A 25,498-nucleotide genomic window follows, 5' to 3' on the forward strand; every position below is an offset into this window, starting at 1 on the left:
ATCAGCTGTGATTAACAAGATACCAGAACTACTAAAGCAAAAACTTTAGATTACTGGGACTATTGATGCTGGTTAGCTGGAGCTAAGAAATTAGCTGTGATTAAGAAGAGACCAGCATTATTTAGATGACATCTTCTGGGAAGTGTTTTCTGAAAGCACAAAGAGGCTGTGTTCTGAGATAGCCAAAGTTGTACCTCATGCTGCAGTAGGACTTGGTAATGAGTAAGAGTCACCCAGGTGGTACTGGTTTTGAAGTCATGAAGGGGTCATGCAGAGCAGCTGAGGCTCGGCACTGTGAGAGGCNATGGAAGGCCATTGGCGAAGGTGCAGCCTCAGTTGCAGTTGATGGCCCAGGACTGAAGGGGTCATGCAGTGTTTAGGAGATGCCAGAACCATGAATGACCACCAAGAACAGCAGCAGCAGTGGAGTACAGGCATCTGGAGCCTAGAAGAAAAGTTGTGTGCTACAAAGGACAGGGCTGGAGAAGTGACCCAAGCCCTTGGAGGAGCACAGAAAATTGTGAGTTAGATTCCAGACATTGGAAAGTTGGAGTTTAATTTTTGCTTTTGATTGTGACTGTGCCCTGATATTTTCCCTCTTGAAGGAAGAAAGTATTTTAGTGGAGCCCACAGTTAAGAGACTTTGAATTTTAAAAGATATTTGACATTTTAAAGGGATTGAACTTTTAATATTGTAAAGACTGTGGGACTTTTAAAGTTATTTAGATCTTGGGGATGAATAGGAAACTAAGGGTTGAGGCTTAATAGTGATGTGTTTGTGTGTCAAGTTGACAAGGGGGATCAATTGTACTGGCTGGTTTTGTGTGTTAACTTGACACAGGCTGGAGTTATCACCAAGAAAGGAACTTCAGCTAGGGAAGTGCCTCCATGAGATCCAGCTATGGGGCATTTTTCTCAACTAGTGATCAAGCAGGGGAGGTCCCCTTGTGGGTGGTGCCACCGCTGGGCTGCTAGTCTTGGATTCTATAAGAGAGCAGGCTGAGCAAGCCAGGGGAAGCAAGCCGGTAAGGAACATCCCTCCATGGCCTCTGTATCAGCTCCTGCTTTCTGACCAGCTTGAGTTCCAGTCCTGACTTCCTTGGTGATGAACAGCAGTATGGAAGTGTAAGCTGAAAAAAACACTTTTCTCCCTAACTTGTTTCTTGGTCATGATGTTTGTGCAGGAATAGAAATCCTGACTAAGACAACATCCTAACAGAAATGTCTTTTCTTTTTTCCATGAATGGTTAACTTGAGACCACAGTTAAATTGCAATGGAAAAGAAATAGGATGTTCAGGATGTTGTGCTTATTGGTTCTCAGTAGTAATATACTAGTGATAATACATCTATACTTAACTTGTAAACTGTCTTATACATTCATTGAAATCTGGCTGTGTGACCTTGAGTGACTTTGTAATCAATTAGGAAAACAGCATTCAACCTCATATGTAAGTACCCCAACTTAAGCAGAGCGGCTGTTGAAAGTTGACAAATGTCCACCTAACACATTGTTTAACTCTTAGGTGCTCTATGTTGTTTTTTAATGAAAAATGTCTTGTGGCAGTGAAAATAATGAAGTATTTTGTTTCAAAAGAGATTCAAAAAAGCCTCTCTGGGAGTTCCAGTAAGATAGGGATATATTACTGTACCATAGATCAATGCTATACCCATAGATCAGTGCCAAATTTCCATAACTTTATGCATAGTTCCTTGTAAGGAGATGTCAGTTTTGTCCTTAGAAGAAGGCCATTGGGGCTGTAGACAGAATTTCCTTATAACCATTCTTTCCGCAATAAGCAGAGAAAGTTCATGAGCACGGACTACATCTGCCTTCTCTGTACTAATTCTCTATATTAAAATCATTGCTTTTTGCACAACTCTTGAATTAATATAGCAAAAATTTAGTTGAGCCTGGAAAAGTTAAGAGCAAAGTACAATCAATTAACAGTTCCTTCATCTGCAGCAATGATAAAATGATGACAACTTTTAAAAAGAAAAGAATAGGGTTCAAGAGTCCACTCAACAGAGAACTTGCCTTCCATTCTATGCCCCAGTAGAGGGGAATGCCAGGGCCAGGTTGGGGAGCAGGGGGAGGGCAGAATATAGGGGATCTTCGGAGAGGAAACTAGGAAAGGGGATAGCATTTGAAATGTAAATGAAGAAAATATCTAATAAAAAAGTCCCCCTACCCCCCAAAAAAAGAGAAATGAAAGAAAGAGCGTTTGTAAGGAATAGCTTAAGCATGTTGCCATCCCATACTGCTGTGAGCAAGCAGATGGAATTTTGAAGGTATAGCTCACTCCAGCTCTCTTAAGACTTTCAAATCTATACAAATAAAATAAGAACATACACTTGCCAATTCTCAGTGTATATTTAGATTTCCCTATAGCACTTGACTGATAAAGAATAAGAAGAGAATTTGCGGCCTAGGTACAAGCTCAGTGGTAGAGCACCTGCTGGTCATGCACAAGGCCCTTGGTTCAACTGGAAATAAAACAAAATTCCTGGCAATTGGTTTAGTACAAATATATGACAGAAGCTGTTATGTAGTTGCAGGCTTCTAGGGTCGGTCCAGCAACATCACAGTTAAAACCTTCCTCTTCAAAACATTTTCTGTGTGATAAGATAGTCCTTGTGACGTCTGCCCTGACTGCATTTAACTAGTTTTAACTTCTCAAGGTTAGACTTTAAGTCATCTCCTCCCATATAATTGGCCAGGAATCAAAATATAGCGTGCATACAAGTTTTGCTAGGTAAATTGGTGGCATCTCAGCCAGGGCAGATTGTCCCAGTTCCCCAGTCTATGTTTCCCCTAGGTTATGGCTAAAGGGATACAATAGAGGAGGATGTTTTCAAATCAATCAGCCTTTCAGGTCTTTGACAATTTTCTTTTTGTTTTTGTACAAACATCAGAGAGCATTATATTTGAAATGTTATGTTCTAAGTTTTAAAAGGCACAAACACTCATGCTCACTAACTGTTCTAATTCAGCTTTCTCAAACCTAACATTCCTTTCAAGTCATCTTTTGTTATTTTTACCTAAATAGATGTTCTCTGGATGCTTGAGGTTCTCCTCATGCCTCTCAATAGATAAGAGTCTTGATGAAGACAGAAAGCACAAATTCCTTTACAGACTTCAAGTAGGTTTTCTACTTGCCGTCTTTGTTTCTGTTTCTGGTGATCTTTGTTCTTTTACTTAAGAAAAGTAAAGAATCACAAAAAAAAATCCCAAAGCACTGCAATCTCTGACTTGCTATAGAGCCACTGATCTTGTACTCTTCAGATATAAGTTATACTCCCAAATTAGGAAAAAATGCTGATAGCACATGGAGCCACAATACACTCATGTTCTAATTCCAGCTCCAAAAGCCTCACTACCACAATCCCAGAAAGAATGAAGAAGCACATAGTCCATTTCTACTCCCTCACTCTGCCATTTCATGTCTTATCCTCATCCTTATTAGCACTGGGAGTTATTAGACTTGTTTTTAACAGCCAAGAGTGGTGAGGCTTATAAGCTAGATGACTTTCTTAAGGACACACACCTAATACTGTAACAGAAGCAGAGTTTCAAATCCAGACTTATCTGAGTTCAAAACTCTCCGTTCTTCTTTTAGTATACCTAAATTTGTTTTGCCTAAATATAAGTGCCTGGATATATAAAAATACTCATGTTTCTCCTGCAACTATAATGGCTTTTAAGAGTCAGTTGATAAGAACTAGATTCCTAGACACTTGAAAATACTTTTTTCATTGTCCTCCCTGGATGTGATTTTTTTCCCCCACTCAATTTGACTTTACACACATTCATCAAGTGTCTCCTCTGGGTAAGTTGTGGCGTTGTGGGTATTATTCCTGTCAGACATAACTCAGCTATACCCTACAGTGTGATTTGCCAAGAGAATTGTATGCTGACTTTGTCTTCTGGACCTGCTACATTTTGACATAATTTGTGTCCTGGGATGAGGGACTATCCACAAAGTCTTAACTTTGGTAGGAAGGCATTTTCTGTAGTATTTGTTTTCTGTTATATTTTGGCTTCCCTTGATAAATCAAATGCCAAATTTTCTTGCAAGGAGATGGCAGCTTGGGGAAGTGCTGTAATTTGTTTAGATTGTATGTTACTCCAAGCACCAAACTCCATGACAAATGAGCTCCTCACACTAATCTCTTAGAGCTCCTTAAACTAGCCACTCTCTCACCCACAACCATTCTTCAGTTTTCATCAGAGAGGCATTGGGTATGGCATAGACATTCGTGTAGGCTTTGGACTCAGGCAGGCCTGAGTTCAAACTCATCACTCTTTAGAATGGTGTATGATATTAGAGAAGTGAAGTCACCATTCTGTGAGCTCCCATGACTTGCCTGTAATCTAAGGGGGAATGATAGTATCTCCCAGAGCTGCTGTTTTAGCACTAATGAATACAAAGTACCTAGCAGGATATTTCTGAAAAGATGTAGATGTCAGATGTTCATTTGGTGAGAACGTTACTCTTACTTACATGAATAACGAGATAAATGGAACAATAAAAGCACAGCTGAGTCTCTGTTTCTCCATGCTTCAGGTTTTTTCTGTGCATTGTCATTAGTGAGTTTGTTCCAAACTGGCCTCTCCCTTGCTGCTTCTCTTCTTAAGCCTCATTTGTAGATCCTGTTCCCAATTAAAGAAGTCTTTCTCCCTCTCCTACGACAAAATTGCCAACTGTCTTATTTTGTGTGTGAGCAAGATTCAAGACCCATTGTTTTCAGATTGCAGCTGATAACAGTTCTTTTCCCATTTAGTGCCTGCTGCTTTGGCCCTAGTTACTCAAAACAGGGAGCCGCCTACATTGATTAGGGTATAATCTAAGCGCCAAACAAAGGGTGGGATAGAGATTGTTTCTGGACCAATAGGAATCCTACGCAACATTGGTGGAGAAGGGGAATGAACAGCTATTGTTTTCTGCAAGTCTGTGTTTGCTGTCATCCCCAGGTAAACCTCCCATGTAATAGAAATGTCCTATTCTTGTTTCTTAGCTTGGGTTCTTCCCCATTCCAGAACTAGTGATCTAATTCTACTGATGTACCTCTTCCCCCTTCCTCTTTCCTACCTTAGTTTTTCTACTTTTCTGATCACCCCACACACCCCCTTTTTGGATAAGCTATCACGAGTCGAATAGTATAACATCCAAATGGTAGTCAGCTTTACTTTAAGTAAGCTTGGTCTGTGGGTATTTGATTACTGTAGTCATTGGGCATTTAGGAACAGCCTTAATCTCTTAAATACAGCCTGGCTAAAGAGGAGTGGGGGTGGCTTTACAAGGTGTTTGCCCACAGGGAGATGTTTTTATAAAGTTGCAGATCTGGACACAGTGTTTCATAAAGTGTGAAAAAGGTCAAGGTTGTGAGATGGCTCCTGGGATGGGGGCAGGGTTGGACAAGCACTCCAGTGTTTTTGAGTAAGATCCTTATAGGATGTTTTTGTGCATCAGGTATGTGACCAAGTTACTTTTTAAAACATTATGAGGAGTCATGCAAATCAGAGAAGAGTGTCCCGCTGGGTGCAGTATGGCATTACTTTCATTAACCAAGAGGATGTCTGCCAGTTGCCCATTTAATTACCTTCTACTTCTGAGCAGCAGTGATGGCTGAGAATTATATTACAGACTGGTGAGAAAGTAGAAATCAGCATTTGATCTATGAATTGCTCATCCAAATAGTATCAAACACAAAGTATAAAATATGGAGATGAAGTAAAGAGAGATTTGTATCACTTGGGCAAGTGACCCTGTGACTTCTGTGAGTCACATTCATTCAAAAGCAAAAGCCAATAAATAGTCTCTCTTGCCTTGATTGTCCCTTAAAATTGATTTCAGAGTCAAAGATCTTCAAGATCAGCCTATAAAACATTAAAGAAATTAAATGACCACTTAATTACTTCAGTTTTTAATATTAAAAACAAAGACAACACAAAGCTAACAAGCTTTGATTTATACCAACAATTCTTCTATAAATTGACTTCAGTTATGGTATAATTTCTAAATAGCTATTTAGACATTTTTCTTCCCCTGAGGAAGTAACTGGTCATTTGTGAGGAGCTTTAGCTTTTCCATTTATTAATCCAGTAGAGAAGTTACTTAATTTTTCCAAGACTCAGTGTATCCATCTATAAAATAGAATTATCATAACATCTCCCTTTTAGAATTGTTTTCAGGGTCAAAAGAGATAACCCATACAATATTATTAACAAAAATCTCTGTTTTCATAGTAAGCACTCAGGAAAAATTAGCAATTCTTATTTCTTATTATCGCTCTGCTCTTGTAGTTGGTACTCCACGAAGCTTGAGACTGGCAGCTTGGTTTGTTTTGTTTTGTTTTGTTTTTTTCCTAGAGACTTTGCTTTTGCTACCTAGTCAGTAATTTATCTGGAATCAAGGCTCATAATAATTTTTTTCTTTGCAACATTGATAATCATTGCTGTCTCCTCCCTTTCCTTTCCAGGTTTAGTGATCTATCCAACTGCTAAACTGTCTGTAAGGCAATTTCATTCATGCAGGGACAGTTCTTAAAGACAGCAAGACACTCCCACCGCTTCCAGGATTGAACAGAATCTACTTTCAGCCATGTATATTCATCAGGCACTGTACCCCAAGATGATCTCACCCTTAAGCTGCCCTTAAACCTTCTACTCTCACCCAAACTGATGAAGTAGAACAAAGCATCCCCCTCATAATTCAGTCTATATCCATTCTTCCTTCTCTCCTCGCTCCTCCCCTCCCTCTCTTCTTCCCTTCCTTCCTTTTACTCCTCTTTCCATTTTATACACACACAGGCATGCACACACACACACACGCACACACACACGTGCACACTAGTGAATTCATTGATAAAATCTTTCCTACACCACCATTGCTATGAGAAGCAAGTAGATTCAAACTGGTTTAGCACTGGATTCTGTCTACCCTGTTTATAATTATTCTCAATGCCACACCTCAAGGCTAAGAAACTCTTGAAATGCAAGCACCCCCCTCTATATTATCTAGCCACTTTATCACAGGACAACCTGTTAGGTGAGTAGCTGCATGGAACTAGTTTAGCAATAAGGTAATCTTCCCAAGTCAGAAGTAAACATTTACTTCCCAAGGACATGTGCTTAGGTGATATGGACTTACAACCTGCACAGCTGAGAGACATTTAAAGACATCATTGGATAAATGAGAGCCCAGAAAGAACACAAGTTGAATCATCAGTGTTAACGTTGTTTGAGAGAGTTTTAACCAGTCGAACCACAGATTTGAAAGGCTCCTATTTGGTCTTAGGTTAAAAGCATATCTAAATACCTTTAAAGGCCAAAGTCTCCAGATTTAGAAGTTCCTAATTGGTCTACTATGTTGCTGCTAGGTGAATAATGAAAATATGTGAAAAACGAGGATTATGACATTTTAGTTAGCTCACCAAAGAACTGATTTTTTCTTCCATTTGTGAAATCGTTCGTAGAACATGATAATAATTTTTCAAGAAATTTAACTAAACTCCCTGCAAGTATTGCTGGTCCATTCTTTTTTCCTTTGAATAGAAAAAGAAGTGGACTTAGGTGATCCTCAAGTTGGATCTGAAATCTAAATTGTATCTTGATTATATATATATTAAATATAAATAACATTTATTTATATTTAATATATATAATCAAGATTAATGTTTAATTAATATAATAATCAAGATTAATATAATAGTGTTATTTATATTTAATATGTAATCAAGATTATATATATTTATATTTAATATAAATATCTCCATATCCTGAGGGGCAGGCAAGTAGAGTCAAACAAATCGTAATTCAAATGCCAGCTCTGATCCCCACTCAGACTGAGGACTAGTCACTTAACTTCCTTAAGTCTCAACTACTCTTTTCCTTTCATCAGACTCTTTCCGTAGACCTTAAGTGAAATAATGTAAGGAAAGCAAAGGGGGAAATAGGTGCTTGTCAGCTAGACTTAACTTTCTTTCTGTGGATGTGAATGGTTGAACTAAAGCTTAGAAAAGAAATTGCCATTCCTACTGCTTCCAATGAGAACCATTGTGTGAGTTCCAATAGGGCCCACTGGTCTTAGGAGACATGGTTAAGAAAAAAGATGCTTGCTAGTGGCCACCTACAAATAGAAAAGTTTGGGCAAAGAGTCCTGAGACAAGCATGTGAGAAACTCTATCTTTGAAAGGTGAGATGATGAAGGCAAAAGCAGTTAGAAGCAGATATTGCTTTGTCATCCTGCATAAGTTTATAATAGCAGAGAAGTAAATTGGTATTCTGGCCTTTGTGATCCTGGAGAACTTGAAGACCGAGATCCAAAATACTCTGATATTTTTCTGTAGGGTATTTGTATGACCCCAGAACTTCCTTTTCAGGGACCACGCACTGTGGCCGCACCAAGGCTCTGTCACTAAACTTTCACAGACATTATTACTTTCCCATCTTATCTAATTCTAAACTTTTAGCTTCTCCACAGCTTAAAAATCTTCTTCTTCTTTCCAATGATAATCTTAAATCTTCTGTGCCTTTGTAGAGCAAAGCCAACCTTCTACAGGAAGCTACCTTCCAACAAAACCTTCTCTACCTCCAACCCAGTTCTCCTGCTCAATAACATTCTTAAGGTCAAATCATTCTTCTGCTGGTCTTCTCTCATTGGTTCCCATAGTTCCCCTTGTGTTCTCGAACTCTGCCCATATTGCAGGAGACATTAATAATGCAGAGCAGGTGGCAATGGCTGTGCTTACAGGAACCCCTCATTTACCTGAAGCAAGTTGCTAAGGAGCCCCAATCCCACTGAAATAAGTTGTCCTAAAGTCCAGTCCAGGTTCTCCCATTAATTTACTCTTGGATTTGGCTTTATGCAGTCCCACTTGCATCCTGATTTTCATCACCTCCAACAGGGTAGGAGGGGCTAAAAGTACCTGTTGTTTAGCTCAGAAAGTTAAAAGGCAGTTTTGTGTTGAGAGGTCAGTTTTGAACTCTGTAGGTCAGCGCTCACATCTCAATCCTGTCAACAAACCAATGATCTTCTTGACTCTACCTGACTCTACTTACCCATAGTAAGATGGCTTATTCAAAGATGCAAGACACTCTGCACAAACCAGTCATTAACACAAGTATGTCAGTCTGGGGATTCTGCTGAGCTCTCTCTACTTTTTCCAGTTGTTGTTAGACCCAAGCCAATTACCAAAAGCCAAGTCACTGCTTTCTGTACTTGTCAACCAGGGCCAAGTTTGTTTACCTTCTCCCGACCCCTTAAGCAATTAGTAGTTCTTACCCTTCTTAGAAAACTCCAGTAATTAAAAAACAAAGGAACAGGTTGTGTGTGTGTGTGTGTGTGTGTGTGTGTGTGAGAGAGAGAGAGAGAGAGAAGACCCAGACTTACAAGCTAAGCTATCCCTTAATATTATTCCTTTTACTAAATTTCCTGCTCCCCAGTTTTTAGTTACCCCAAAACGTCTAAGTGTTTCAGCTTTAAGGTCCCAGTGGATTCATTGTATACTTCCTTTTCCTGTATATTCATCTTACCGATGTTCAGGCAATGGCATTTATATACAGAGAATTATTTAAATGTGGCTTAACGGAATAAAACCTGAAATCACTGTCCATCAATTGGAAACCATATGAAGATACCACATTCTGTCTATGCAAGAAAATGTTCTATAGTTGTAAAAAGGAATAAGGATGCTATGCATATATGAAGCTTGTAGGATCTCTCTCATATATTAAACCTAGAAAGCCAAGAAACATTGCACATAGAACACTGAATTGCACCAATAACAAGAACAGATGTGTATCATACATTTGCACGTTTAATAAAATATCTTTGTAGTGATGTGTAAAGGACTAGTTAAAGTTCTTGCTGTTTAGGAAACTAAGTAAACGTAATACCGCCCTATTATCCTGGATAATCCTCAATAGTTCTTCCTTAGCATAAAATGTAGTAGAAGTATATTCCCTATCGTCTGAACTAGTATGACCAACAGATCTTAGTTTGTCTCTGGCTGCCCTGAATTTAGTGCTGCAACTTCTGGACAAACCGTGGAGTACTTTTCCCTATTTCTCATCCTTCTGCTATAGCACTGAGCCAGCCATGGCTTTGAGATCTCAGAGTTGGTATGACTAGAGCTATAGCCTCATCCCTAGCACCAGAATTCATTCAGAATGTCCCCAGCATTCATAGGGGACAAGAGACTCTGAGTGGCAGATATATGCTCTGCAGGGTATCCTCATCTAACTGACAAGGAAATTGAGGCTCAGAGAGGTTAAGTGATTTGCCCAAGGTCACACAGCTAGTAAGTGCTGGAGCCAGTCTGTCTGACTCCTGCCAGGACAACAAGACACTGGGGAATGTAAAGCTTTCAAAGGAACAGTGGGTCTGGCCTTTTTTAAAGCCTAAAGCACCCACCCAGAGTTGCATTTTAACTAAATCAAACAGTGTTGCTCTGAATCAACTTTGTCAGGCCCGTGTTGAGAAGCAGATTTCTTCTGGGTTTGGAGACCGAAGAAGCCGTATACAGAAAGCTAGTCTCTGAAGCTGGACTCATAGTGAGAGTCCAGTTCTTATTTGGGGAGTGATCATCCCTCAACTCAGCTCAGCCTCCTTCACAAGAGCAGTACGAACAAATAAAACAGAAGAGTAGCTAGCTACTAACAGGTACCGGTGCGTGTGGTGCTGTTTGCCTACTGTTTGATTGGGTGCGTACGCAATTCAATTTGGCTCATTTTACTGGGAAATGGTGAATGATTCCCCCAGAGTCTCACAAGCCACAGAAAAAGAGACACTGGCAGATATCAGAGGCTTTGGGGACTTGGGAGAAAGATAAGAAAAAGTCAAGGCCACAGCTGTGCTTGCGCTTTTCTCAATTAAGAAAAAGGCAGGAGTTAATTACCTGTAGGCAATCGGGAGCCCATTGAGGTATTTCAGAAGTCTTATAAATGCGGAGCAAAAGAAATGCTTTCCATTGGTATTGGCAATTTATTTATTTGTGCTGAGTCTTTGAAAGTATGAGGAAGAAAAAAAAATCCCCTGTACTTGGGTGTGAGAGTAATGGATTTAGGGGCTGGTTTATCAAAATAAAAGGAAGCAAAGTTTCCTATTAAGCTGGCCTTTTCTGCAAGAGCGCCACAATTTTAATTAATATTTTGTATGAACCCTGTATATGGGCCCTTCCTACCTGAGCATTGAGTCCTGTGCGTCTGGGATTTGAATGAAACTTACTGTATCTGTGGTGAGTGAGTTTTGGGACTCTGGATGGATTAACATCCCGAATCATTCCCACTACAGCACAGTCTGCCTTGAGCTATCTGGGTTTTAGTATTACAACCGGCAGGAAAGACTGGGAGGCTAGTCTGCAGTGTCCTTGGGGTTAAGCATCAGAGGGTGCGTGATATGACTTTTCAGTAAAGAGTCTAAGGACCACTTTAACCCTAGCTTCGGCCTACTTGGTACAACACAGATATTCACAACAGAAGTATGACAGATTAAATAAGGAGGATAATGGGTATGGTCCGTTTAATGAAATCTATGATGTGCTTGTAAATGTGGTCACCAAGCAGATTTCACTATACATAGTATCCCATTCCTGGGTGCCTTCTATAAGCACCTTACAAATGTGTTCTTCTGACAAAAATTTTAGCCCCAGGCTGCTGCAAATCTCAAAAGTGCAAAATAGAGGAAAGCTGGCAAGTTAGTTGTTGATGGTGTCTAAAGAGACACATATCTAGGAAAATCATTTAAAGAAACAGAAATTATTTTCAACAACAACAACAACCAAAAATAACAAAGAAACTAAGTTTATAGATTTTTCCGCATAGGACAGATTCATGCTAGAAAATGCTACACAAATGTGATTTCTGATTAGTTTTCAGTCACCCTTGGACTGTTATTAAAAAAAAAAAAAGAAGCAGAACTTCCTTCATGCTCACCATGGAACTCTATGTCTCTAGAATGATAAGGATGGCTAGTTGCCCCTTGGGGGAAAGCTCATTAGCTCAGTTCTACTAATGACTGTTCAGAGCTGTACACAAAACACAATCTAATTCTTAGCTATCTGTGGTCTTTTAGGACAAAGTTTAGTGGGGGGTGGGGTGGACTCAGCTTCCCTCTGTTGTATACTTATTAATTAACCAGGCATTCCCACTTTCCTTGTCAGAGGGAGAAAAAGCAGAGTCCTACCGCCGTTTTTTTTTTTGTTTTTTTGTTTTTTTTTTTTTTTTTTTTGTAATTGCAGGTTGAAAAAAGTAGTGGAGCATGCACTAGCCTTCAGATTTGCTGCACAGAGAGAGCACTGAGATGGGTGGCCTGCAAAGGTCCCGTGGCTCGTGGCTCGGAAGCCCAGGGAAGTTCTCCTGGGAGCTGGCAGAGCTCACCAATTCCTAAGGTTTTATCTGAAGGATTTGCTGCCTTTGTTTGCTTCCTTCAGTTTCCCCAGCAGACCTTTGTTTAGTTTGATAGCAGCGAAAAGCTGCCTTTAAGGCACGTAGATCACAGACTTGTAGAGAAATCTCCTGAAATTTTGCTTCTATCTATTTAATCTATCATGCCAAGGCTACTTTTATAAATAAATAAATAAATGAATAGGAAGGACTGAAGGAGCTGAAGGGGTTTGCAATCCCATAGGAAGAACAACAATATGAACTAACAAGTACCTCCCCCCCCCACACACACACCCGAGCTCTCAGGGACTAAACCACCAGCCAAAGAGTACACATAGAGGGACCCATGGCTCCAGCTGCATATGTAGCAGAGGCTGGCCTTATCTGGCATCAATGGGAGGGGAGGCCCTTGGTCCTGTGAAGGCTTGATGCCCCAGTTTAGGGGAATGGTAGGGCGGTGAGACAGGAGTGGGTGGGTGGAGGAACACCCTCTTAGAGGCAAAGGGGAAGAGGGATGGGATGAGGGAGTTACAGAAGGGAGATCAGGAAGGGGGACAACATTTGAAATGTAAACAAATAAAATGATTAGTAAAAATAACTAAATAACAGTTTATTTAAAAATGATGATTGGGTTAGTATGTTACATTTCTCTAAGAGAAACAGCATTTAGAAAGTCACTTTTAGTTCTTAGCTACCCACATTTGAGTATTTATAGATGTTCAACAGTTGATAATATAGAGCCTGTGTTTAGACAGTAAGAAATCCTTGTTGAGTTGTTATCCGTACTGTACATAAATTACATTAACATTATCTGCCTCCAACATGGCGATGTGTGTCTTACATGAATAGACTTCTTATAACTCTAAACTTGCTGTAACCTCCTCAGAAGTGATAGCTGCTGTAATTGAGAACTTGCAAACTCTGCCTGGCAGGTAGCCATAGCTTGCAAACTGTTTTCTTTGCCTTCAAAAGCTTTTTTTCCCCACTAGCTGCTAACATTGAAAAATTGCAAAACATCATATAATAAACCAGGACTTGCCATTATGGATAAAGCTTCTACGAACATTTGTGTGCAAATTTTTGCAGAGATTTAAGTCTTCCAGCATATTAGGTATATTCCAAGGACTGCGATTGCTGGATCACACATTGAGTTTGCAAGAAACTGACAAACTGTCTTTCAAATTACCTATAGCATTTTGCATTCCTAACAAAAATGAATGACAGGGTTTTTTTTTTTTTTACGGCACATCCTTAACACCATTTGATGCTACTGGTCTTTTGGATTTTAGCCATCCTGGTCCTTATGTAATATATGTATGTATAAAAATTACAAAGTTACTTTCTTGATGCTGGCTATAGGATTACAATATACATCTTATTATAATCCATTTCTACTTTATGATTACTTACTGATAGCTCCCTAACAGTGGAGTTTGGCTTAGGTCTCTGGACTTGGATGTTGGGTAATTAAGAGTGGGTTAAGGTGGAGAGATGGCTCAATGGTTAAGAGCACTTTAAGCTCTTCCAGAGGAGCCAAATCCTGTTCCCAGCACTAGCAGAGGCCCTGGAATAACCACTGGATGGTTTTCTGATCAAACGGATATGGTCTAGGTATAGATAAAATAGGAACTTGAGAAATAAAATTATTTTTTCCTTCTTGCTTTTACTAATATCACAAAATATCTGGCAAATACCTAAGCTAAAATATGAATCCTCTGGAGATATATGCCCAAGTTACAATGTGAAATATTTTAGTTTAATGGCACATTTAATATTTATTTTTTCCTAAGAGAAAGTAAATATTTAGATACCTGGTAATCTAATTCGGGTCTTTAAACTGAAAATAGGGGAAAAGGAAATAGCCAATAGATTTGTAGCACCAGATGTGGATTCCCTGGTATGTATGCAACAGGCCTTAAGTCCAATCAAAAAGTGGCTCATTCATTTTGTGACCTTAATGCTACTAGTGCACCAATGAACATATCTTGCCATGCAGGTCAGAATAACAGCTTGCAGAAGGCTAGATTAGACAGTTGATGTCTTTTTCTCCCCAGCAGTTTTTATTAGTCCATCTTACACAATCTAAACTTGAAAGTAGTGAGCGAGTGTGTGTTTCCTGGTCCCTTAAGGTTGATTTCTCTGTATCCTGCATCCAAAGTGAATGATCTTCCTGACAATTTATGGTGGTCAACCACCAAGTTTTCTTTTAGTAACCCAGGTCTTGTAGGAGCATCATTGTCAACCCCTGCAGGATACTTCCTGCTTGATCTCCCTTTTTAATATATATATTGTGTATTTAATTAACTTACAAACTAGTGAATTTCTATAAAGTTTTTACACATATCCGTAGTTTGGATAATCCACCTGTGCTGTCTCCTATAACCAAGGTCTCTGTCCACACTTCAACCTTGAACCTTAGGAAATCTCCCCTCTCCTTTCATGCTGCCTACATTCTACTAACTGCTCTACTTCTATTAACTGCAACTTTTGCTTGGGTTTGAAGAGCATGGATTTCTGTATAGCATTTCTGTATCTCCATTTTGGTTTAGCCTTCTACAACCCCATCATTTTCCTATCCTCTGCCCACTTGCTGCTTGAAGCCCCTTCATTCCCTGTGTTCCCCAGCTCTACTTTCATTTCCCACCTCCTCCCCCTTAATACATCTGCTCCCCTAGTGGCCCATTTCCAGTTGCCAGGACAATTGGCCTTTATTAATATTTTAAATTAACATATAGAAGTAATGAACTTCATTATGATATTTCCACTCATATATGTCGTTATACTTTATTCTTATAACCCCCCCCCATTTTTTGCTATGTTTTTTTCTATTAATGAATTGATTGTGATGCTGGGGATTGAGCATACAGACTTGTGCATGTGATACAAACACTGTGCTACTGAGCAATGTACCCTGCCAATACGCACTTAGAGTCTCAAATTCAATTGTTTGGTGTAGTCAGATATTCCATCTGAAGGTGGCGGCTGCTACAGGGTTCTAGCTAAGTGTTGCTATACAAGTACATAGGCCTACTTTTGCTAGCCATTCTGCCTTAAAAATAAGTAAATAAAAGAAACAACTGCATTTTTCTGGAATCACAAGCCTTTTAAACACTATCAATTAACTTAAACTTTTAAGATGCACTAGTTAGCCTAAATAAAACACTTCATTAGCCATTTAGTAGTAAATTCTAATTTGCAATTAAAGCCATTTAATAGTAAATTAGATGACAGAGACTTTACAGTAAAAAGAGGGAGTTGATTTGGTGAATTTAAGTATAGGTTTGGTTCCAGAGTAGTGAGTGTATGAGTACTTATGGCAGTCTTTATGTTTGTTTGTTGTCTATAGCATAACCAAGTATGGCTTCCATGGCAAAAATGATAAGTGATCTCTGTATCCGGTAGGATCTGTGTGTTGAGCAATAACTGGAAAATCTTTGGCCAGACCATGTGCTAAATAAAGAAAGCAATCGGAAGGTCATTGTCTTTTGGAGTCCTTTTTATGCTTGCTCCGTCACCAGTTCATGAATCCCCTGAAGGCCTTGATAAGGAATTTATATTTGGTTCTAAAAATATTAGGAAGCTATTGGAGGCTTGTGAGCAGTGGAGAGACATAATCCAACCTGATATTCTAAGAAGAATCTCCTAAAAGAGCTGATTAGAAGGTTCTATCTCTGAATAGTTTAGGAAAATCAGCTTTTATTGAACCTATTAGCCTTTTCCACTGCTACCCGTTCTTTCTCAGGATTGTCTTTTTCTCTTCATACATACCTGCTTTTCTCTCTACCCTGACCACAAATGGAAATGTTTTCCAGAGCTTTTGAGCAATATATCCTAAGAAAATCGAAGGATGTATCATTATGAGTGTTTTATAGAAAGGAACCCAGTGCCTTTCCTGGTGGAACTAATTTCCATGTTTTCTTGCCTGGCCTACAGGCTAGTATTCATCAGCCATGTAGGAGAGATAGACTTTTCCAGATAGGTCATTTTCTCACCCGAGAGAACAAGTCAATGGCCTCACACGTTCATTTAACCAACCTACTGCTCTGCTTCTGTCTTTCAGAAAATACTGAAGGAAGGACCCCTGCTGAAGAACTGTAACTCCTTCAGAAGATGGAAGCTTAGATACTGTCTGGTTCAAGGACAGAAGCTCCACTTTGCACACCATCCTTCGGTAATTATGGAACCCTTTCATCTGCGATATGGGTGGGTGCCAAGAAATGGGTGGATGCAGAGGAGGCCACCATTAGAGGAGAAGTTAAAACTGTCTATTCTTCTTTTAACTAATCCCCTTGCACAAATAGGTGGTAGTATTTTCCTTTCCCCTTTCCTATATCTTCCTTTGCATGGATTCCCTGGTTAGTTTCTGGATCCAGAGGTTCCTACCAAATTCGTCAGGCCCAGTGCAAAATGAAAGAATAGGACACTTTATTCAAAAACCAGGAAAAACTCCACAAATGGTAATAACATAAAATGTTTCATATTTATAGTAAAGTATGGAGTATGGATTTATGGTGTTTTAATTTGATATTTAATGTTATTTTAAAAGAAAAAATAGCATGAGATTTGCCATTTAATTTTCTTTTCTACCACTCCAATTTTAAAGGTAAATATAAGAGCATTTAACTTATAGAAAGAACAACCATCATTATATAATTTATGGTAGTAGCTCATACATGCATGTGTACTTTGTTTTCAGCAGAATACAAAGCTAGCTCTTCTTTCTTCACGTTTTTATATTTTCATATTTTCCCTACACTTTCTGGAAAGGGACAGTAGCCTTTCTGGACTTTCCTTTTCCTTGTAGTTTTCCTGGACTTTCCTTTTCCTTCAGTGTCATCCTTTTCAACATAAATGGTTGCATAATCTGAGGATAAGAACTTGAATAAGAATAAATAGAACAGGGCTCCCTGGTTGCTTGTTTCCTAGAAAAACACTGGTTTTTCTTCATGTTTGTAGCAAGTTCTGACCCCAGCAAACTGCGTGTACTGTCAGTATCCCCGTCTGCTCAGTCGTACACATATCACACTTTGTACTTGCATTATTACTATGATGGGCTCCACTAGAATTCTAAGCTCATGCCTATGACAATTGCAATTAGTATGCCAAGACACGGGGTGGACATGCAGCTGATACATGTCTCCTATGCTCATGTGTACAGTCCATAGTCTTGTTGGGCTTTATTTACAAAACCCAAGCCCAAAGATCAAATGATCAGGATTTTAAAGATGACAATAACAAAGCATTAGACCAAGTCCTGGGCTATTTTGAACATAGAGTCTTGTATGACAGCACAAGTTACATAGTGATCAAACAGCCTTGTCCTCCTGATAGTACTGATTTCCAGCTGGTACCTGGGCAACAACTACCACATCACTTATACCACGAGATTCAGGCTCCAAACTGGATGTAACAGGCAAGATAGTCAAAGGCTGCTAACTCAATAAATTTAATAACAATTTATACTACAAGTTCTCTAGGTAGGCTATATTTTGTTAGCTTATCTATTCTTAAATTAATATTTGGATAGGTCTCAACTGACCAGCCTATGACTTATTACAAACCCATGCAAAAGTTGTAGGAAAGTTGTATTTTAATTTAGTGCTTTGCATGCTATGTCTACAAAAATCTTGTTATTATATAAATCCTAGCTCTTAAGACAATAATGGTTGGATCATAACTGCCAAAAATGTTTGTAAGTGTGTGTGTATGTATATATACATTTCATTGTCTATTTGTGCAATGAATCCAATGGCTTCTTATCATTCTTTCCCTATGTCTTTCCAGTTTGCACACTTCGAAACAATTGATCTGTCTCAAGTTGTCTTGGCAGAAAGCAGCTGCAGAAATCTTTGCCACGGGTTTTGTGTAAGTAAGAGTGAAAATATGTAAATGTGCATGCATGGGACTGGCTGAGAAGAAGGGTGGTTATAGCTGCTTGGTCCATTTTGTGGGGGTCATCAGGTTTATGGAGTCTTCTTTGATTGTAAAGTTATTATTCATACAAATTTCCACTAGCCTAGTGATAGACAGGACAGTGAGTACTAACCATGTTCCCTATTAATAGGCTGCTAAAAGCCAAGCTGACTTCAGGGGACAAGGGGCCTTTGACTATTATAGCATTCAGCGAGTCCTCTTGGTAAATGTAATATAGAAGTATTGTTGAAAAGGATTACAAGACACGGGTAAGTCATAGGAAAATGTAGAATCACAAAGACCGTGGCATCATTTCCTTTGTTGCTATAGGTAGTCCTCAGTGAGATCTAGCCCACAGTGAGGTTCCAGATGAGAGCACTTCTAAGAAAACAGAGGGAGTGTTCAGGGCTTTGTGAGCCTGGAATATTGTGCAGCTTTGGTCACGCGTGTAAATCTAAACCAAAATAGTCACTGAAAAGTATCAAGTCCACTAGTTCCAAAGACTTCCATCTCACCTCTCCTGAAATTGTCTTCCCCAGCCTCATCAGTCAGTTATATCAGGTTTCTTCTTGAGGCTATGATATCCCTTATCTTAATGAAAGCTCAGGGCCACTGTACAACAGATTAGCTAAGAATAGATGTGAAATGAAGGAGTGACTGTAGTCATGTTCCCAACAAGTTCCTATGCCTATCTATCACACAATCAAGTGCTACATGCAAAAGGAGATAGAAATTACATGGTAGTCTGATTAGCACTAGCTTCCATTTGTGGCATTCATCAGCAAAACAAGCAGGGCCATTGAAGCAATGACTGACATCCTAGCCAATCTTGTTTTCTCTTATTATCTGGGAAAAGTCAAAGGTCTGCTCATGGTCTACATCATTAAGACCTTCAATACTGAGCCAGTGAGATGACTCATCAGGCAAAGGAGTTTACCGTGGTGCAAGCTCAACCACCAGAACTCAATCCCGGGATCCAATCAAGGAAGGAGAGAATCAACACCTAACAATTGGCCTTCCCACATGGTCTTTGTCACATGCACACCTACACTCACATTCATACATGTGTATAGAAATGTCATATACACACGTAGCCAATAATAAACAAACAAGCAAACCAAACAACAAACATACAAATAAGACATTCAGATTGGCTTTGATACTATTCCTGGCTGGGTTCTGGCATCATTGCAAAGGATTAAGAGCGACTACTGTAAACTTCCCTTCCATTTAGCCCTGTCTATGATAAAGAAAGAAACTGGATTTCTTTACATGTTGTTTTGCCCACACACCGCAAGAGAAGCCCCCTGTTGAGCACTTTCCCCACTTCACATAGACCAGCAGTGAGCAAGTAAAAATGTTAGGCAAGTTCATGTTAGAAATAGATGGCATGTAGCCGAATGCTTAAGAGTGTGGATTCAAGAGCGGGAAAATTTACTCTTGTTTTTTTTTTTTTTTTTTTTTTTGTTTTTTTTTGTTTTTTTAATGCTGGGTAATTCTGGAAAATCACTTAGCTGTCCTTGTCTCAGTTTTCCTGGCTATGAAATGGGAACAATTACACTGCCCATCTCATGGGGCTGTAACAAAGTTTGATTGAAGTAATATGCCTAAAAGTACATTGGAATAGTTTTTGGTACCCATGAAGTGGCATTAAAATCTTAAGCATTACTATTATAGTTATTATTGTTTTGAATAATTATTGAAGCAGCTAGGTAGCCCTGAAAACTTATGTCATATTCAAGAAGTGGCTTGGAATATGCTTGGTACCTATGTCTAATTTCATAGAGAATTTGCAGATTTGGGGCAGGGGGCTTTGTTGGTGAAAATCAACTAATAATAGGATGTTTTCTTTAGGTTATCACACCACATCGAAAAGTGTCTCTAGTTGCACCCACTCGGCAAGACATGGAAGAATGGATTAACATCATAAAAACTGTCCAACAAGGAGAAATCCGTCAGGTAAGGCAAATGGTAGCAAACATGCACAACTCTCATGAGAAAATACATAGTGACTACATTGGGAAGTCAGCTCAAAGAACTAGTAAAATAGAAGCAGAGACTATCCAGCCAGGATGTACATAGAGATACCATTTAGAAACTTGTTTAGAACTCCTCACAAATAGGAAAAATTCACTTAGGCTCAGCCCTTGGTAACCATGTTGCTTAGACTCTTCTGTACACATCTGGCAGATATGTCATGGTATATCCAACAAATGAAATGCACAGGATGTTTTTGTGCAGCTAACTTTGACATCCATGATGTTAAGAAAGTTGTGATCAGCAGTTTAAATTCCTGCATTCAGAATAACAATAATAACACTTAAAGGAAATTGAGGCTGAGAAAGAGGAAGGAATCAGATCAAGGAGAAATAAGCACTCTCTTGAAAACCAAACAAAACAAAAGAGAATTTGGACCCAGGCTCTGTAATCCCTAGGCTTATGTCATTAACGACTATATATACAAGTCTGCCTCTGTTTTCTATCCATTACAAAAGAAATTTAGAAAGAAAGGACAAGAACAGCCTACCCACAGCTCATCAGGGTTCCTTTCTCCTTTACTGTCTCTAAAACACTCAGTGCTACTATTCAGACTGTGAGATCTGGCCTCAACCGGCTCTTCTGTAAATCTGTCACAATTATAATCTATATAATTTGCAAGATGGAAAGGATCATGTCATTTATTTATTTAGAAAAATGTGTACTTCACAGTGATCTAGATAAATATTTTTGAAAGAATATGGAAATCTAAGGGAAATCTTGAAGTCAGTTTTGACTTAGAATGATACAGAGTTCATCCTAAAACAAAATTCTTCTGTGAAAGTCTTGGAGGTAAAGGAGCAAGTGAATAAATACAGTCTTTAAAGACCTTGATGTCACACAATATAATTAAAAAAACTCCAGAAGAAAAATATCACAAAAAGAATCTTATACTAATGAACAATAGAAGATTATTTTGTGCATTTAGGCTGGAGCAGGGTACACAGTAATAATGAGGCTTAGAAATAAAAAATAACGTCCTTGAGAAGATCCATCTTTCATCATATTCCTAGGATTTTTCAGGCTTCTGACCACTCTATGTCATAACTATACATTTGACTATTTATGACTCTGATGGAGGTAGCATGCCAATGTGACTAAACTGGAGCCTCCAGCATATCATGAAGCCCTCTTACAGGCTTGCAAGATATTGCTCAATTGAGGGTTCTCCCCATAGCATACAATGGGTTTTCACATGAATTAGCATCTAGTATTTAACTGCTTTGCTCTTTTCTTCTTCTTTTCCTCATGGAGTAATATATCCCCACCCTGGCAATGAAGCCAACATTAGAGGCAGCAACAAAGAGTTGGTCATTCTTTACTGCTCTGCTGTTCTTATCTTCGAGGAGCAATACCTTTCTCTTGGCTTACTTCTATTGAAACTGGAATGCTTCTTCCAGACCACATAATATTTTCAGTTTCACAAACGGTCACATGGGATATTTTGAATTGTAATTATTAGCCTAGGAATGCAGAAATCCTAGAGAAAATTGTCAGAAAATAGATGTGTCATTATTCACTCCAGTGAATTAAACACCTGGCTATTAACAACCCAGCACATGCTAAAAAAGAAAAGAATAATGTGCCTGTTTACTCTTTTGGAAGAATTGGATGAGGACCAAATCCAAACCTCTGTAGAATTGCCTCAAGGACCTAAATACATTAAAGAACACTTCCAGCTGCTGGACAAAGCCCTCACTACGAGAACCTTAGCACTTCGTCTTGCTTGAAGCTTACAAATACTTTCCTTTTTCATGTACCTTATATGTATAACAATCTTTTCTATCTTCTGTCACCAGTAGGGCATGACATTTGTGGTGACAAAAGATCAATCCTGTGTTTAGTGACATATTAGAGTACTGACAAAGTAATTGAATAATCTGTTGGAAACTACTCAATAGATAGACTCCTAGATGTTTAGTTAATGTTGCCAAATGTGTTGAAAAAAAAAGTAGAATCCTACTTCCTGACCCAGTGAGTTTTTAGGTAGTTAGGAGACATGATGCTAGTAGTGACAGTTAGTTCTCAGATAAAACAAATAATAAAGTAGTATATAGGAGTGCGGAAGAGGAAAGGATAAGCATCTAGAGCCTTCTGGGAAGAATTAATAAAGAGACTTGAGACTGACCTTGAGAGATAAATGGGACTTAATTAGTGGCAAGGGTTTGGGCTAGCATGGAGTCCTGAACAAGGAAACTGATATTTAAAAAAAAAAAAAGCTAAGACAAGAGAATTTCTTGAAATACAATGAAATGTGGCTGGACAACATTTAGGAATGTGGACACAAGAAATGTAGCCAGAGAGGTGAAGTAGGTATAATGGCAGAGGTTTCAGTGCCAGGGCAAGGAGTGAAGGTTTATACTATGATAACATTTCAATGGAAAGAGGATTGGAAAGAGTTGTTCAGTTGTATACTTTAGAAATAAAGAACAGAGAAGCAGGGGAGATGGCTTAGTGGGTAAAACTTGCTAATGAACATGGGAACCTGAATTTGCATCGCCAGCACCCACATAAAAAGCCTACCATGGCAGTGTATTCCTTTAAATCCAGGACTGAGGCAATGGAGGTGCAGAGGCAGGTGGGTTCCAGGAGTTAATTGGCCAATTAGCATAGCTAAGATTGCAATGTCTAGGTTGAGTGAGAGACCCTGTCTCACAAAATAAGTTAGGGAGCAATACATGTTGGTACCTCATGACCTCCTCTACACTTGAACATATGTATGTCAAGTGTGTCCAGACATGTACACACATGCTCTCACATACAGAACACAAAATGGATTAGACAGGGGAACGATAGAAGCTAGAACTTCAGGGAGTTATATACACTTGGGGCAAAACAAAGGTAAATCCCTGTCTCAGGGTTTTACTGCTGTGAACAGACATTGTGATCAAGGCAAGTCTTATAAAGGACAACATTTAATTGTGGCTGACTTACAGGTTCAGAGATTCAGTCCATTATCATCAAGGCAGGAACATGGCAGCATCCAGGCAGGCCAGGCATGGTGTAGGAGGAACTGAGAGTCATACATCTTTATCTGAAGGCTACTATCTTCTGGATTCCAGGCAGCTAGGATGAGGGTCTTAAAGCCCACACCCAGAGTGACACACCTACTCCAACAAGGCCACAACTATTCCAACAGGAACACATCTTCTAATAGTGCCACTCTCTGGGCTGAGCATACACAAACCATCACAATCCCAGTAGAATGACAGAAAAGGAAGACAAGGAGTAAATCCTAATTTGTAGATAGTGGACTGAGAAGAGAAGCTAGCTATAAGAAAAAGATACAATGGGAATGAGGGCCGGAAGTCAATGGTAGAACACAAACCACCAAGCCTTGGTTTCATCTGCACCATTGAAGGAGTGTGGTAGGAAGGAGGTTTTGATAGAGAAGTAAGGGACTAGCAAGGTTCCATCTCATGGAGTGGGCCTTATGTCAAATCAGTCTTTGGTTGGTTCCTCCTATAAGCTTTGTGCCACCATTGCCCCAGCATGTTTTGGAGGCAGGACAGCATTGTAGAGCAGTGATCTTGTGGCTGGGTTGTTGTTTATGTTACCCTTTTGATAGTATGTGGAATCCCTTCCTGTACCAAAACCACTATATTAGGGTGAAGGTTCTATGGAGGCAGCAGTTCAGTCTCTCACTGTTCAATGAGTTGTGTGAGCGTGGTCTTCAGCAGTGGGGCCTTGCTGTCGGCTTGTGGGGACTAACATGTGGTCTTGGCAACAGCCTGGGTTGTTTGAGATTTCTATGGGACCACCCTTGGCTATTTGTAATTTGGCCATTGTTGTAATTTAGTCCAGGTGCTGGAAGCTTCCTTTGTGACAAGATATGGCCAATTAGGACTGCATCGTCCCCTTTATTTGGAGACTTTATTAGGGTTAACTTCTTATTATATTTTAGGAAGTTTCCATTGCACTAGGTTTCCACACCAACCCTAAAATGCCCCTCAGTTTAAGCTTTCTCTCCCTGTCTACTTTCCCTTCTATTTCCAATGCATCTACCACCCAGTTCATCTCTAAAATGTATTCTATATCCCCCTACAAGGGAAATCCATGTGTTCCCGTGCCAATGAGTTCAGGACTATTCCCCACTTTCTGTTCAATCAGGTTCAGTGTATCTGGTTTTATGTTGAGTTCTTTGATCCATTTGGAGTTGAGTTTTGTGAAGGGTGATAAAATAAGTCTATTTGCATTTCTCTGCACAGGTCCATACAGTTTGACCAGCACCATTTGTCCAAGATGCTCTTTGTCTTTTACCAGTGTGTCTTTTTGGTTTATTCTTCAAAACTCAGGTGTTCATAGGTGTGTGAATTTGTATCTGGGTCTTTGATTCAATTCCATTGATCAATTTGTCTGTTTTTGTGCCACAGGAACTTGAGTGTCATTCTTTCAAGGTCTGTAAAGTATTGTGTTGAAATTTTGCTGGGGGTTGCATTGAATCTGCAATTGCTTTTGATAGGGTGTTATTTGAGGTTATTGTGACATACTATTTCTTTGATTTCTTTCTCAGTCAATTTGTTATTTGTATATAGGAGGGGTAGAATTTTTTCTGTGAGTTTGTATCCAGCTACTTTGCTGAAAGTGTTTTATCAGTTGTAGGAGTTCTCATAGAATTTTTGGGGTCATGTATGTATACTATCATATCTCTGCAAATAAAGATTTTTTGACTCCTTCCTTTCCAATTTGTGTCCCCTTGATCTCCTTCAGTTATCTTATTGCTCTAGCTAAAACTTTAAGTACTATTTTGAATAGATATAGAGAGTTGACAACAGTGTCTTATTTCTGATTTTAGAGAAATTGCTTTGAGTTTCTCTCCATTTAAGCTGATGTTGGCTCTGGGCTTGCTGTGAACTTCCTTTATTGGGTTGAGATATATCCCTTGTATACAGATTCTCTCCCAGGACTTTTATTATGAATGGTGTTATGTAGGCATACATTTTTTGCAACCTACTTTTAATAAGGACTCAACCACTCCTCTAGCTATTATTTATTATTATTTTCTTTACTTACATTTCAAATGCTATCCCGAAAGTTCCCTATACCCCACCCCCACCCCTGCTCCCCTACCCACCCACTCCCACTTCTTGGCCCTGGCATTTCCCTGTGCTGGGTCATATAAAGTTTACAAGACCAAGGGGTCTCTCTTCCCAATGATGGCC

The 25,498-nt window shown here is 39.2% G+C and overlaps 1 protein-coding gene across 1 annotated transcript in view; it reads left to right on the forward strand.

Annotated features, from left to right (window-relative positions):
- Positions 1 to 25,498, forward strand: part of Dgkk (diacylglycerol kinase kappa) — a 126,630-nt gene that overhangs the window by 34,794 nt on the left and 66,338 nt on the right. Inside the window, exons 3-5 of the mRNA XM_021188532.2 lie at positions 16,447 to 16,557; positions 18,171 to 18,251; positions 20,154 to 20,258. Of these exons, the coding sequence (XP_021044191.1) occupies positions 16,447 to 16,557; positions 18,171 to 18,251; positions 20,154 to 20,258 (297 nt within the window). The remainder of the gene's footprint in view (positions 1 to 16,446; positions 16,558 to 18,170; positions 18,252 to 20,153; positions 20,259 to 25,498) is intronic.

This window comes from Mus pahari, chromosome X (assembly GCF_900095145.1).
Source record: "Mus pahari chromosome X, PAHARI_EIJ_v1.1, whole genome shotgun sequence".
NCBI classification, from domain to species: domain Eukaryota; kingdom Metazoa; phylum Chordata; class Mammalia; order Rodentia; family Muridae; genus Mus; species Mus pahari.